Source organism: Mesoplodon mirus (genome assembly GCF_964341445.2).
Source record: "Mesoplodon mirus genome assembly, chromosome: 4".
Taxonomy (NCBI): Eukaryota; Metazoa; Chordata; class Mammalia; order Artiodactyla; family Ziphiidae; genus Mesoplodon; species Mesoplodon mirus.
Window position 1 is genome coordinate 150,551,259 of NC_138979.1, and position 16,250 is coordinate 150,567,508.

The 16,250-nt window shown below is 39.1% G+C and overlaps 1 protein-coding gene across 5 annotated transcripts in view; it reads right to left on the reverse strand.

Annotated features, from left to right (window-relative positions):
• The window catches only part of PPP2R5E (protein phosphatase 2 regulatory subunit B'epsilon), a 159,160-nt gene that overhangs the window by 35,806 nt on the left and 107,104 nt on the right, over window positions 1-16,250 (reverse strand). For all 5 annotated transcript variants that reach the window (XM_082619905.1, XM_082619907.1, XM_082619906.1 and 2 more), the window contains exon 4: window positions 5,396-5,497. In XM_082619905.1, the coding sequence (XP_082476031.1) occupies window positions 5,396-5,497 (102 nt within the window). The remainder of the gene's footprint in view (window positions 1-5,395; window positions 5,498-16,250) is intronic.

A 16,250-nucleotide genomic window follows, 5' to 3' on the forward strand; every position in this document is an offset into this window, starting at 1 on the left:
CTTTCAAGAGACAGGTAGACACTGGGTTGAAAGCCTAGCTCTACCCCTTACTAACTGTGTGACCCTAGGCAAGTTAATTTCTCTAAAAGTCTGTTGCTTCAACTGTATAATGGGGATGATAATCCCTGAGATTAAATGTGATTTTTTATAAATATATTGCTCTCTGCACAGTGATTAACACATATCACCACTGTCATTACTGTCATTATTGCCTAAAACAGTATTCTCAAACTTTTTAGTCTCACTCCTTTACACTGAAAAATTACTGAAGACTCAAAAAAGCTTTCTGTTTACATGAGATATATATATGAAAGTAGAAATAAAAATTGAGAAAATTTAATATTTTTATTATTTTAGAACAATAAAATATATCACATGTTAACATAACTAACATATTTTTGTGAAAAACAAATTTATTTTCCAAAAAAGTTACTAGGAAGAGAAGCACTGTTTTTTTATTTTTGTAAATCTCTTTAACAGCATATGAAAAGACAGAATCTTATCTGTCTCCATGTTCAAGCTGTCGTAATATACTGTTTTGGTTAAAGTATCTAAAGAAAATCAAGCTTCTCACAAATCTACTAGTATGAAAAAGGGAGAGTATGTTCTTAGTTTTTTCACATAATTGTGGATACTTTTCTTTGATACTACACCAGAACTTGACAGTCATTTCTTGAAGAAAAGTTGCAGTTGTAGAATCTGAAACTGTATCAATGAATTTTTCATACCATTAAACTAAATTCCAATCATTTATCTTGCACTTTGGATGATCTTTACCCATGCATGACTGCCTAACATCATTCATTGGCCAACTGGAAAATATTGGTTCACTGAGTTATGGAGATTTTTCAAATGTTGACACATTTCATTACATAGTATCAATAAAAGTCACATTCCTTAATATCTCCAACTTTATTTTTAAAAAAGGCTTTAAGCTTTGGGGAGCTGTAAAGCTCAAGGTAACAGATAAAGGAAAGATAAGGTTTTCCAAAATTCTAATTCTAAATTTTTCTTCAATGCTTTAATTTTATCAGCAGTAAAACAACTGTTTGTTTGTTTTAGAGAAAACATCCACCAAATACCCAGTTCAGAACAACCATAGTTTGTCAGGTATTATTTCAAGTAAAAATGACACTTCATGAAAAAACAGCTAGTTTAGCTTGCAGCTCAATCACACAAATGTTTTAGCACAAGACAACTATTCAGTATGCAGCAGATGTGCTTTATGCATATTTCCCATTTCATCATGAAGAATATTATCTTTAATGTGTACTCAAAGGTCAAGATTTAATAAAATTAATATTTTTTGCTGCTTCTTCAAGGACATTCTTGATTGAAATTGGCTTTTTTTTTTAAATTGTAAGTGCATGGCAGTGAAGAATATGACTACTAGACCAGTTGGGCACAACTGCCTTATTTGTGCTGACACAACAGCAATTTCAACCACCACTGCTTTTACAAATATTAATGCAAATGTCAACACAGTGAAAGGGGCAAATAATACAGTATTATTATAAAACTACTTTTGACCTTGCAGGCCACTGACAATTAGGTCTCAGGCCCCCCCTAAGGGTTTACAGATAACACTAACCTAAATGTGTCACATAGTGACCTTGTGACTTCAGACTCTAACACTTAATATTAGGTATTCACATTAGGATTTTACTTCTTTATAAAACTGTATTTTTCTCTCTGGAACTCTGAATTCAGAAGAAACTTCTTTCCCAGTGATCTGAACATTGCCAAGTTGTACTTCTAGTCATAATAATGCCTGAGTTCAAACACCCCCTAGAAGAAGTGTTCTTTTTCCAATACACTAATCTTTCAACTCTTGGTTTTACAAACAGAACATCAGCCTTGTTCAAATAACCCATAAAAAGGGGTTTCATCTCTCTTTTGATTCCCACAAAGTGGAGAGATTCTCATCTTCCAGGCCTGACTTGTGGGCAAGCAGGGCTTTCCGGTGGGATTGGCAAAATGTCCTCTCCCCTCTGGTCCCTTGAAAGCAGTTATGGTTTTAAAAATTTGATGGAAACACTTCAGACATATTAATTAATATGCATAAGTGTTCTCTACTTTAAGAGACAGATTTTACCTCAGAATCAAAAATCTCCCTTGAGTTTCTAAAGGGAAAGACTAGGGACTGAGGAGGATAAATTACTTTTCAAGGTGACATAAGTGAATTCTTCAAGGAACATGAGTAAAAAGACTTTAGTATTCTGGTTTTTCAGTCTCCAGCGTAAAGCATTAAAAACAATCCTTTAATTGTAAATGGAAGTCCTACAAAATCGTATTCTACTAGAAAAATAGACCCAATTTCAAAAAATACGCAAAAAATAACCATGGTAACCATGGGATACCAGTTTAAAAGATACCAACGCAGATAATAGAAAAGACCAAATGACACACATACAGTAGACCTTTTGACATACGTGAACTAAAAATTTGTAGACTTAATACTTTTTCTTATTTTTAAATATCCTCAAAGATCCATGATTTGTTGTAATGAGTAATTCTATACGAGCCACAATTAAAATCAGAGTGTGCAGGAGCAGACAGTTAGTGAGGCAATGAGCCTAGCCAACCACCCAACAACCATAATGTGATTTTGTTGTTCTCTACTATTGTCAGAGATTTGGTAATAAACACCGTGCTTCCTTGCAAAATGTGGGCCAGAATCAGCAGCACACTGCTAATGCTGGAGTTAAGAAAAAGTGAAAAGGCTGAAGAAAGTGCTGTTTGGGTCTGGAAAAATCGATTCTTGGATCAATCATAAAGTAAAATGTTGAATTTAGTGATGGGTCACCACGACATGAACGACCTATCACAAACAGAAAAGAAGTTTTCTTAAACATTCAACGAGGGCTCTTGCCAGTACTAAAACCACTTATTAGTGAAAATGGAAAGGTGACTGATTTGTGGAGTCAGAATATACAAAGAAAACACAGAATTCGTGAGACAAGTCAGGAGCCAGTACAAATACTTCCATAAAGCAAAAGACAGTGCCTTCTGACTTGGCCTTTGCTATGAATGAAGGTTGATTTGTGAATTTTAAGAGTAGATTTCTTTTTTTAATTAATTTTAATTTTATTGGAGTATAGTTGATTTATAATGTTATGTTAGTTTCAGGTGTACAGCAAAGTGATTGTTATACATATACATATATTCATTCTTTTCTCTTACAGGCTTCTTTACCTGATCCAGCCTATGTCATGTTTCCCCCTGAGCTAAAGAAGGGGAGAGAGGACTACAGGCTGAAACAAGATGTCAACACAGATGAAACCAGCCTGTTTTGGAATACAGTTTGTGACTTTAGATCCATTAAGGGTACAGGTCTCATCATCACTCCTCACTGTTGCTTTGGTTTTAAGCGTTGCAGATGAACTAATAGTTAATGTTCCTGTAGTAAAGACACAGTGCAAGCTCAAGATTTTTGGTGGCAGAATTCTGCTTAATAGCTTTAGAAATTAATTTAGACCCTGTTTTTTTTTTTTTTTTTTTTTTTGTGGTACGCGGGCCTCTCACTGTTGTGGCCTCTCCCATTGCGGAGCACAGGCTCCGGACACGCAGGCTCAGCGGCCATGGCTCACGGGCCCAGCCGCTCCGCAGCATGTGGGATCTTCCCGGACCAGGGCACGAACCCGTGTCCCCTGCATCGGCAGGCGGACTCTCAACCACTGCGCCACCAGGGAAACCCTAGACCCATATTTTATAGAGTCATTAAGCTTAGGAAGGATTAACTGAAATATTGAGTTAAATATTGAGTATGATAAAGTTTATCATACTTTAGGGGAAATTTATATCTATGGCGATCATGATTTAGAATATTCAAAAAGCTCCTGCAAATGGCAAGAATGGTCTACTCTCTCTTCTTCGAGATGTAGACAAGACAACAAGTTGAAGCTTTGAAGACATATCCTTCCGTCTTTTCAACCACAAGATGCAGGACTTTTCTGAGAAAAGTATCTTTTTTGTTTGCTTTGTTTTTTAAATTTCTTCCAGACTATACTGCACTTCTGTGAACTGGTGCCAAGCATCAAGAATAAGACATGACAAAAAGTCCATCCATTCAAAACAGTAATTCCATTTTTTGTTTTCTTTTTGGACTTTTTGTCACAATCTGGAATACACCATGAAAAGCACAAGTAGTTTTGCAAATTTCTTAGATTACAGATAGTATGTCTGGCACCTTATAAAAAAATCAAGCATCTAAGATAGTAAATCAACTACAATGTTTTAACTAATTTACTCTGTATTTTGGCATTGGTAGCAGGAATACATATGTATAACATACCTAGGTAAGAGTTGAGAAAACACAGCCCCTGAAAGCTCTCCACATAACTAGGGGAAAGAGCATTACATGTATATCTGCAGCAACCTTGAGCTGCCAGAGCAGGACAGGGAAAGCTGCAAATTTATGTCAATAATTCTGAAGTGGGGAAAAAAATAAACCCTTAGAATATCTCTAGGCCTTATCTCCCTGCTGCATAGTTTCCTGCCCTTCAGAAAGTCAACTAGTAACCGTGAGCACACTTCTACAAAGATGCAGTGACTTCTGCCTTAGGGTGAAAATGGACAAGGTCATATTCCTTCTCTACCCTCCCTTCCCTCCTCACTAGCTGTCACCCAGCCTCTAAGGACATTCTAACTGAATGGAAAAATGGCTTTGAGGTTCATTGCACTCACATTTCCTTGTTCTACTCATTTGAGAAATGCTGGCCTTGAAAGAAGGCAGCCAGGAAAGGAGGATGGAAAGGGGCTGGTATGGAGAAGTAAATACAGTACAAATGGGCCTGGTGCTGGGAAAGGAGATGCAGGGGTGGTCCTAATCTGTCCTGGCACATGAGGATGATTGGAAAACATGGCCTTCTCAGTGCAAGAGTGCAAAATTGGCCTTTGCACAAGATTCTTCTTAGCTATTGCTCTTCCTTACAACACTATGAAATAGCTATTGCAATTTGATTTTGCCCTTCCAGGCTAAAGAAACACATTTGTGGTTATCATGAAGACAGGCATTCAAAGTCCCCCGGGTACCTAACTGCTGAAAACGAGGTACGTACTCTGTGACCTAATCACATCTAACTAATATTAATGTGAAAATAGTTCTGTTCTTGTTTGAGCCTCCAGCAGGAAGGATCACATAGAAGCTCTAATAAAAACTGCTGGCTGAGCATGCAACCCAGGAGGGCCCACCCTAAAGCATTATAATGCTTATTATTTTATTCTTTTGGCATCCTAATTATCAACAGTAAGAAACATAAAAAGCATTCTCTAGCTTTCCAGTAATGTACTCTAATTTGATTTCTTGGTGAATAAGGCCTTCAAGGAATTCCCATGCTAATCAGCTAATGAGTTAATGGATCTTTCTTTTATAACAAATGGTAGTTCAAAGTACCTGTAAGTGTGGCCACGACGCCTCAAGGGTAGGTTCATCTTCTTCTGGATCAAATTCATTGCTGTCACTAGGAGGGAGAGTTCTGAATATATTGCAAGACACCTAAAAATAAACAAGCAGCAGAATTAGCTGGAATGGAATCACCTCCTCAGCAGACTTACACAAGGTCTTTGCGGCCAGCAGAAGGGAACCCAGATGACAGATGACAGGAACACCACCAGACTGGAAGGAGAACTCTTTCTATAGGCTTTGAGGCCAGAACCACCTCCAGGAAAAGATGGAAAATAGCCGAGCAGCACCCTCTTGACCAGTACTTGTAGTCCTTATAAGGCCTTCCGCCCCCAGGTCCCTGTGATCTTATGCCTTCTATCAAAGCTTGTGCTTCGTTACTTACCAGTCAAGCATGCTCCTAATTAATCAGTTTACACTAAAATATAAATAACTGTTAATGGGCTTCATGTATTTCCCTTCTCAGGCTTATTCACGATTTGCAAATTTACAGTTATACTAATAGTAAAATTTCAGGCATCTACAAAAAGTAAATCAGAAAAGATATCTCAGAACCTGAAGTTCTTGAAATCATATCTAATCTGTTCTCAGTTGGTTTACAAAATAGCAACAATGCCCAGGGTAAGATACATCTGTAATACAAATTTCTATAGACCAGGTACTTCTTTACCATGGGAAATTTCCAGATTAAATCCTGGATGCTCAAAGAACAGCCATGAGTTGATAACTGTTGAAACTGGGCTATGAAGAGACGAGGATTCATTATACTATTCTACTATTTCTGTACATATTCCAAGATTTCTATAGTAAAATGCTTATTTTTAAAATGCTATTGCTACTATTTTGCAGTAACCTACCCAGGGTTCCTTCCAATTTCTATTCTGTTTCTTGTTCTATTATTTATCTATCCTCTCCTAATGACCCAAATGTATCCTCAGATCTAAAAAATAAAACAGGGGTGGGGAGGAATTCCCTGGTGGTCCAGTCGTTAGGACTCTGAGCTTTCACTGCGGAGGGCCGGGGTTCAATCCCTGGTTGGGGAACTAAGATCCTGCAAGCTGCCGCTGCAGGCCAGAAAAAAAAAAAGGAGGGACAGGGGGAGAGATTGCACCAGAAGCCTTTACTGGGCTTTCGGTATAAAGTAGAAAATACAAAGCTATGATATGTTGCTCTGAAAGAGGGAGAAAGAAAGGCTTCTGGAGGCCCATATAATCTGAATGTGTTTACTCATTCAACAAATAATTATTAGGTGCCCATTATGTGCACACACTGTCTGGGCACTGGGACAATAGCAATGAACAAAGCAGATAAAAATCTGTGCCTTCCAGGAGTTCATATTCTAGTTAAAGTCATGATTATCCCTATTTTCTAGATATGGAAATTGAACCCATATGTGTAAGCTCTGGAAAGAAGCTTTCTTTGATTTTATTCTAAGCGCAATGGGAAGCCACCAGTGGATCTAAACAGAGAAGTGACATGATTTGAATTTTACTTAAAAAAAAAAAAATCACTCTGGCAGCTATGTATAGAACAGACAAGAGGAAGGGGACAAGTTAGAAGTCTGTGGAAGTGGCAAGACACGATGATGGCTAGCAGAGAAGACAGAAATAGACTGATTCAAAATATATTCTGAAGGTAGTATTTGCTGCTGGCTTGGATGTATGGGGTGAATGAAAGGAAAGATTCGAGGATGAGTCACAGATATAAGGTCATTTACCAAAGATGGAGATGACTGGGAAAGGGAAGTTTTCTTTGTTTCCTGGCCTTGGTGGGGAGATCCAGAGATCCAGTTAGAAATATGTTAAAGGAACAATATCCAGGAGCCAATCAGACACATGAATCTGTACCTCAGAGCTGGATAGGTCAGGACTGGAGACATACAGGGACTCATCAGCATGTAGATGATATTTAAAGCCATGGGACTAAGGGATCTCCTTGGAAAGGAATGAATAGAAAGAAGGGAAAGACCCTGAGGTATCCAACATTTAGAAACCAGGCAGGAAAAAAAAAAAAAAAAGGCCAAGAAAGGCAAATGAAAAGGAGTAGGAGGTAGGAGAAAAAAACAGTAGAGTTTGGGGGTCTTAGGAGCTAGGAGAGAAGAGTGTCTTAAGAAGGAAAAAGTGGACAACAGCAGCAAATGTTGTTCTGAGGTAGACTAAGATGAGCATAGAGCAGCACTGAAGTGGGTACTATCATTCCCCAATTTACCGCTGAGGAACTAGAAGCATGGATGTTGAGATCTGAGGTTACCAGTAGTAACCAGCAGTTATGACTGAACCCAGGCTGTCAGGCTCCGCTATAGTGTTCTAGAAAAGTGGGCAGACTACCTCTTTTGCTCTCCTTTAGCTTAGATGACTGAAAAAAAATTATCATATTAGAATATTTTTTCTATGGCTAATTACAGCATGCAGTTATATTATTTTACTTTTGTCCCTGCCAATGATTATTAAAAATTATGTTTACAAAGAAACTGGTGGCTTTTCAAATAACCATCAACCAATGACTTCTCTTCAACCAGCCAGTCATACTGTAATCAAAAGAGCAAAGATCTTTTAATTACTTTTTTCTGAATCTTCATTAAACTATATGTATATTTCAGAAACTGAGTTGAGTTTTCATCCCAAGTGCATCATTTATACTTACTGTACTCTGTAACAAGTTTTATTTTCCTCTCCCAAGATGTGAAAGTAAACCAAGGAAGGAAGGGAGGCAGGGAGGGAGGGAGGAAGGACAACTATACTTCAATAAAAATTAATAAAAAAAAGAGAGAGAGAGAGAGAAAACAGGAGAGGGAGAGGGAGAGGGTGAAGGGAAGAGAGGAGAGGAGGGGAGAGAGGAGGGGAGGGGACGGGAGGAGAAGAATGTCTTCTGTAATTAAAAATCTGGGTAAAAGGACACAAACTTCTGTTCCTCTGAACTCTCTGACACATTAACACTCTTATGGTGCCCACCATGGGCTGCAGCAAGTATTTGCTTACATATATGTCTCTTCCCACTTATTAGGAATATGCAACGTCATATTCACATTTGTTTTCTTGGCACATATGGGGCATCCAATAGATGTTCACAAAATAAAGGTTTGGATATATAATAAAACTGTATGTTTTGGGTTTGCTTTAACCAAATTTCAATTTACATTTTTGAGTGATTTAAATAAACCTAAGTTATTTAACCTAAGATGTTTAACTCTGCACAGTGTTCTAAACCTCTCTTTTGGTCAAAGCTTCATCTCTCAATTATCATCACATCAAAAGAATGTTGAATTGTGTAAATAATCCAAACAGCAAATAGTTCTAAAGGCATGTATGTCTCACTTAGCCACACACTGCCATTTCTTCAGATCTGCCTTCCTTACAACGCTTTAGTATACTTCTAAACATTTAGTGTACTTCTAAACATTCACCATGAGTAATGAGGAAGCAAGGATCTATTAGGCTGGACAATTAATAGTCAACTCAACTGGTTAAGTAGTTCTCTATCACAAATGGAAAGAATGTCAAAGCAAATCAAGTGTCATGGAAAAGGCCAAGCCTTTGACCCTGCCTAGCACATAACAGGTGCTTAATAAAAATGTCATGAATGAATGAACCATTGCTCTCATCCTTGAAAATCTATCCTAAGAAACTAATCTAAGACAAGACTGAAAAAACTACTTAAAGCAGTCATTTGCAACATTCTCCAAAGAGTGTAAAATTGGAAATAACCTTTATGTCCAACATTAGAGACGTACATCTATTTAGTAGAACACTGTGTAGCACTGAAGATGATTGCTATATTGAAGCACAAAGAAATGTTAGAAATAAAGATTTAGGGGGAAAGATGATGTGACTATAATGGTGTGACTATAATTATAAAGATAAGAATGAAAATGGATAACTAAAGGGAAATTAAGAAAAGCTGTATTAAAGCAAGAGAAATATGGATGAAACTCAGTAGTTGCTGTTTATCCTCCTGGGACACACCAAGTTAGTCCTAAATCCATAAAAAGCATAAGTTATTGACATGCAGTATGTGAGTTATGCTTTTAATTTCAAGATGAAAATGCGCTCTTGAATTTGAACAAGATTATTACCATCAGGAGAGTTAAAAATCAGTGCCTCTCACAATGCCTAGAGTCTAGCTCGTGAATGAATGGTTGAAGGACTGAATGACTGGACCACTTTAACTATACATTTGAGCTCCAAAGTCATGAGTTTAAAATTGGGTCATCCTTGAATGGGCTGGGGGAAAGGGGCGGGGGAGAGGGGAGTCCTCTAAATCCCCTGAATTTTCTGCAACACTTTGTATGTGTGAGCCCAACTGGGGAAAAGATCCAGTTGACTTCACAAGATTTTCAAAAGACTTAGAAGATCTAAAAATAGTTAAAAACGATGGTACAAAATAATAAATTTGCATCCATTAAATCTTCCTTTATCATGGCAGCCACTTCTGATTTATAGCCCAAGTTTTAAATGGATTATTAAGTAGGTAACATTATTAAATAGGTAATGGTAGTTGCATGCTATGAAAATGTATCATGACCAAAAGTAACCACCAGCATTACTCCTCACCACAGAGAAGTATTGTAAAGAGTCTATATAGCTAGAAGAAAATGCATCCAGGTATTTATAAAGTCACAAACTATCTCTATTAATATATTTAAATATATGAGGCTCTAGCCCTAAGCCTTCTATTTTATTCCTTCAAAAACAAATTATAGAAAATAAGCAAAAGAAACAACCCAATCAAAAAAGAGCAGAAGACCTAAATAGACATTTCTCCAAAGAAGACATACAGATGGCCAAGAAGCACATGAAAAGATGCTCAACATCACTAATCATCAGAGAAATGCAAATCAAACCTACAATGAGGTATCATCTCACACCAGTCAGAATGGCCACCATCAAAAAATCTATTAACGATAAATGCTGGAGAGGGTGTGGTGAAAAGGGAACCCTCCTACACTGTTGGTGGGAATGTAAATTGGTAGAGCCACTATGTAGAACAGTATGGAAGTTTCTTAAAAAACTAAAAATAGGGCTTCCCTGGTGACGCAGTGGTTGAGAATTTGCCTGCCAATGCAGGGAACACAGGTTCAAGCCCTGGTCTGGGAGGATCCCACGTGCCACGGAGCAGCTGGGCCTGTGAGCCACAGCTACTGAGCCTGTGCGTCTGGAGCCTCTGCTCCGCAACAGGAGAAGCCGCAATAGTGAGAGGCCCGAGCACCGCGATGAAGAGTGGCCCCCACCTGCCCCAACTAGAGAAAGCCCTTGCACAGAAACGAAGACCCAACACAGCCAAAAATAATAAATAAATAAATAAATAAATTAATTAAAAAAAATAGAACTACCATATGATCCAGCAATCCCACTACTGGGAATATACCCAGAGAAAACCATAATTCAAAAAGAAACATGTGAGGGAGACCTTCAAGATGGCGGAAGAGTAAGACATGGAAATCACCTTCCTCCCAACAAATACATCAGAAATACATCTACACGTGGAACAACTCCTACAGAACATCTACTGAATGCTAGCAGAAGACCTCAAACTTCTCAAAATGCAAGAAACTCCCCACGTACCTGGGTAGGGCAAAAGAAAAAAGAATAAACAGAGACAAAAGAATAGGGACGGGACCTGCACCAGTGGGAGGGAGCTGTGAAGGAGGAAAGGTTTCCACACACTAGAAGCCCCTTCGCGGGCGGAGACTGCGGGTGGCAGAGGGGGGAAGCTTCGGGGTCACGGAGGAGAGCACAGCAACGGGCACGGAGGGCAAAGCGGAGAGATTCCCACACAGAGGATCAGTGCCGACCAGCACTCACCAGCCCGAGAGGCTTCTCTGCTCACCCGCTGGGGAAGGTGGGGGTTGGCTGCGTGAACACAGTCTGAAGGGGGCTAGTGCGCCACAGCCAGCCGGGAGGGAGTCCGAGAAAAAGTCTGGACCTGCCGAAGAGGCAAGAGACCACTGTTTCACGGTGCGCGAGGAGAGCGCTGCTTAAAGGAGCTCCAGAGACGGGCGCGAGTCGCGGCTATCAGCGCGGACCCCAGAGCCGGGCATGAGACGCTAAGGCTGCTGCTGCCGCCACCAAGAAGCCTGTGTGGAAGCACAGGTCACTATCCACACCTCCCCTCCCGCGAACCTGTGCAGCCCGCCACTGCCAAGGTCCCGTAATCCAGGGACAAGTTCCCCGAGAGGACACACGGCATGCCTCAGGCTGTTGCAACGTCATGCCAAACTCTGCCACCGCAGGCTCGCCCCGTATCCATACCCCTCCCTTCCCCGGCCTGAGTGAGCCAGAGCCCCCAAATCAGCTGCTCCTTTAACCCTGTCCTGTCTGAGGGAAGAACAGATGCCCTCAGGTAACCTACACGCAGAGGCGGGGCCAAATCCAAAGGTGAACCCCGGGAGCTGTGCAAACAAAGAAGAGAAAGGGAAATCTCTCCCAGCAGCCTCAGGAGCAGCAGATTAAATCTCCACAAACAACTTGATGTTCCCTGCATCTGTGGAATACCTGAATAGACAATGAATCATCCCAAATTGAGGAGGTGGACTTTGGGAGCAATGATATATATATTTTTTTATCCCTTTTTCTCTTTTTTGTGAGTGTGTATGTGTATGCTTCTTTGTGTGATTTTGTCTGTATAGCTTTGCTTTTACCATTTGTCCTAGGGTTCTGTCTGTCCGGTTTTTTTTTTTGGTTTTGTTTTTGCTTTTAGTAAAGTTTTTAGCACTTCTTATCATTGGTGGATTTGTTTTTTGGTTTGGCTCCTCTCTTCTTTCTTTTTTTTTCTTTTTTTTATTACTTTTAAATTTCTTATTTTTAATAATTATTTTTTATTTTAATAACTTTATTTATTTTTTTCTTTCTTTCTTTCTTTCTTTCTCCCTTTATTTCCGAGCCGTGTGCTGACAGGGTCTTGGTGCTCCAGCTGGGTGTCAGGCCTGTGCCTCTGAGGTGGGAGAGCTGAATGCAGGACGTTGGTCCGCCAGAGACTCCTGGCACCACGTAATATCAAACAGTGAAAGCTCCCCCAGAGATCTCCATCTCAACGCTACAACCCAGCTCCACTCAATCACCAGCAAGCTACAGTGCTGGACACCCTATGCCAAACAACTAGCAAGATAGGAACACAACCCCAACCATAAGCAGAGAGGATGCCTAAAATCATAATAAGGTCACAGACACCCCCAAAACACACCACCGGAGGCGGTCCTGCCCAGCAGAAAGACAAGATCTAGCCTCATCCACCAGAAAACAGGCACTAGTCCCCTCCACCATGAATCCTACACAAGCCACTGAACCAACCTTACCCACTGGGGGCAGACACCAAAAACAACGGGAACTATGAACCTGCAGCCTGTGAAAAGGAGACCGCGAACACAGTTAAGTTAAGCAAAATGAGAAGACAGAGAAACACACAGCAGATTAAGGAGCAAGGTAAAAACCCACCAGACCAAACAAATGAAGAGGAAACAGGCATTCTACCTGAAAAAGAATTCAGACTAACAATAGTACAAATGATTCAAACTCTTGGAAATAGAATGGAGAAAATACAAGAAACATTTAACAAAGACTTAGAAGAACTAAAGAGCAAACAAACAATGATGAACACACAATAAATGAAATTAAAAATTCTCGAGAAGGAATCAATAGCAGAATAACTGAGGCAGAAGAATGGATAGGTGACCTGGAAGATAAAGTAGTGGAATAAACTGCTGCAGAGCAGAATAAAGAAAAAAGAATGAAAAGAATTGAGGACAGTCTCAGAGATTTGTGGGATAACACTAAACACACCAACATTCAAAATATAGGGGTCCTAGAAGAAGAAGAGAAAAAGAAAGGGATGGAGAAAATATTTCAAGAGATTGTAGTTGAAAACTTCCCTAATATGGGAAAGGAAATAGTTAATCAAGTCCAGAAAGCACAGAGAGTCCTATACAGGATAAATCCAAGGATAAACGCACCAAGACACATATTAATCAAACTATCAAAAATTAAATACAGAGAAAAAATATTAAAAGTAACAAGGGAGGGCTTCCCTGGTGGCACAGTGGTTGAGAGTCTGCCTGCCGATGCAGGGGACACGGGTTCGTGCCCCGGTCCGGGAAGATCCCACATGCCATGGAGCGGCTAGGCCCGTGAGCCATGGCCACTGCGCCTGCGCGTCCGGGGCCTGTGCTCTGCAACGGGACAGGCCACAACAGTGAGAGGCCCGCATACTGCAAAAAAAAAAAAAAAAAAAAAAAGTAACAAGGGAAAAACAGCAAATAACATACAAGGGAATCCCCATAAGGTTAACAGCTGATCTTTCCACAGAAACTCTGCAAGCCAGAAGGGAGTGGCAGGACATATTTAAAGTGATGAAAGGGGAAAACCTACATTCAAGATTACTCTACCTAGCAAAGATCTCACTCAGATTTGACGGAGAAATTAAAAGATTTACAGACAAGCAAAAGCTAAGAGAATTCAGCACCACCACACCAGCATTAGAACAAATGCTAAAGGAACTTCTCTAGGCAGGAAACACAAGAGAAGGAAAAGACCTACAATAACAAACCCAAAACAATTAAGAAAATGGTAATACGAACATACATATCGATAATTACCTTAAATGTAAATGGATTAAATGCTCCAACCAAAAGACACAGACTGGCTGAATGGAAACAAAAACAAGACCCGTATATATGCTGTCTACAAGAGACCCACTTCAGACCTAGGGACACATACAGACTGAAAGTGAGGGGATGGAAAAAGATATTCCATGCAAATGGAAATCAGAAGAAAGCTGGAGTAACAATTCTTATATCAGACAAAATAGACTTTAAAATAAAGACTCTTACAATAGACAAAGAAGGACACTACATAATGATAAAGGGATTGATCCAAGAAGAACATGTAACAATTGTGAATATTTATGCACCCAACACAGGAGCACCTCAATACATAAGGCAAATGCTAACAGCCACAAAAGGGGAAATCGACAGTAACACAATCATAGTAGGGGACTTTAACACTTCACTTTCAACAATGGACAGATCATCCAAAATGAAAATAAATAAGGAAACACAAGCTTTAAATGATACATTAAACAAGATGGACTTAATTGATATTTATAGGACATTCCATCCAAAAACAACAGAATACACTTTCTTCTCAAGTGCTCATGGAACATTCTCCAGGACAGATCATATCTTGGGTCACAAATCAAGCCTTGGTAAATTTAAGAAAATTGAAATCATATCAAGTATCTTTTCCGACCACAATGCTATGAGACTAGGTATCAATTACAGGAAAAAATCTGTAAGAAATACAAACACATGGAGGCTAAACAACACACTACTTAATAACCAAGAGATCACTGAAGAAATCAAAGAGCAAATCAAAAAAATACCTAGAAACAAATGACAATGAAAACACAATGACCCAAAACCTATGGGATGCAGCAAAAGCAGTTCTAAGAGGGAATTTATAGCAATACAATCCTGCCTCAAGAAACAAGAAACATCTCAAATAAACAACCTAACCTTACACCTAAAGCAATTAGAGAAAGAAGAACAAAAAAATGCCCAAAGTTAGTGGAAGGAAAAAATCATAAAGATCAGATCAGAAATAAATGAAAAAGAAATGAAGGAAACGATAGCAAGGTTCAATAAAACTAAAAGCTGGTTCTTTGAGAAGATAAACAAAATTGATAAACCATTAGCCAGACTCATCAAGAAAAAAAGGGAGAAGACAAATCAATAGAATTAGAAATGAAAAAGGAGAAGTAACAACTGACACTGCAGAAATACAAAGGATCATGAGAGATTACTACAAGCAACAATATGTCAATAAAATGGACAACCTGGAAGAAATGGACACAGTCTTAGAAAAGCACAACCTTCTGAGACTGAACCAGGAAGAAATAGAAAATATAAACAGACCAATCACAAGGACTGAAATTGACACTGTGATTAAAAATCTTCCAACAAACAAAAGCCCAGGACCAGATGGCTTCACAGGTGAATTCCATCAAACATTTAGAGAAGACCTAACACCTATCCTTCTCAAACTCTTCCAAAGTATAGAAGAAGGAGGAACACTCCCAAACTCATTCTATGAGGCCACTATCACCCTGACAGCAAAACCAAAGATGTCACAAAGAAAGAAAACTACAGGCCAATATCACTGATGAACATAGATGCAAAAATCCTCAACAAGATACTAGCAAACAGAATCCAACAGCACATTAAAAGGATCATACACCATGATCAAGTGGGGTTTATTCCAGGAATGCAAGGATTCTTCAGTATACGCAAATCAATCAATGTGATAAACCATATTAACAAATTGAAGGAGAAAAACCATTTGATCATCTCAGTAGATGCAGAAAAAGCTTTCAACAAAATTCAACACCCATTTGTGATGAAAACCCTCCAGAAAGTAGGCACAGAAGGAACTTACCTCAACATAATAAAGGCCATATATGACAAACCCACAGCCAACATCGTTCTCAATGGTGAACAACTGAAACCATTTCCTCTAAAATCAGGAACAAGACAAGGTTGCCCACTCTCACCACTTTTATTCAACATAGTTTTGGAAGTTTTAGCCACAGCAATCAGAGAAGAAAGGGAAATAAAAGGAATCCAAATTGGAAAAGAAGAAGTAAAGCTGTCAGTGTTTGCAGATGACATGATACTACACATAGAGCATCCTAAGGATTCTACCAGAAAACTAGTAGAGCTAATCAATGAATTTGGTAAAGTAGCAGGATACAAAATTAATGCACAGAAATCTCTTGCATTCCTATACACTAATGATGAAAAATCTGAAAGAGATATTAAGAAAACACTCCCATTTACCATTGCAACAAAATGAATAAA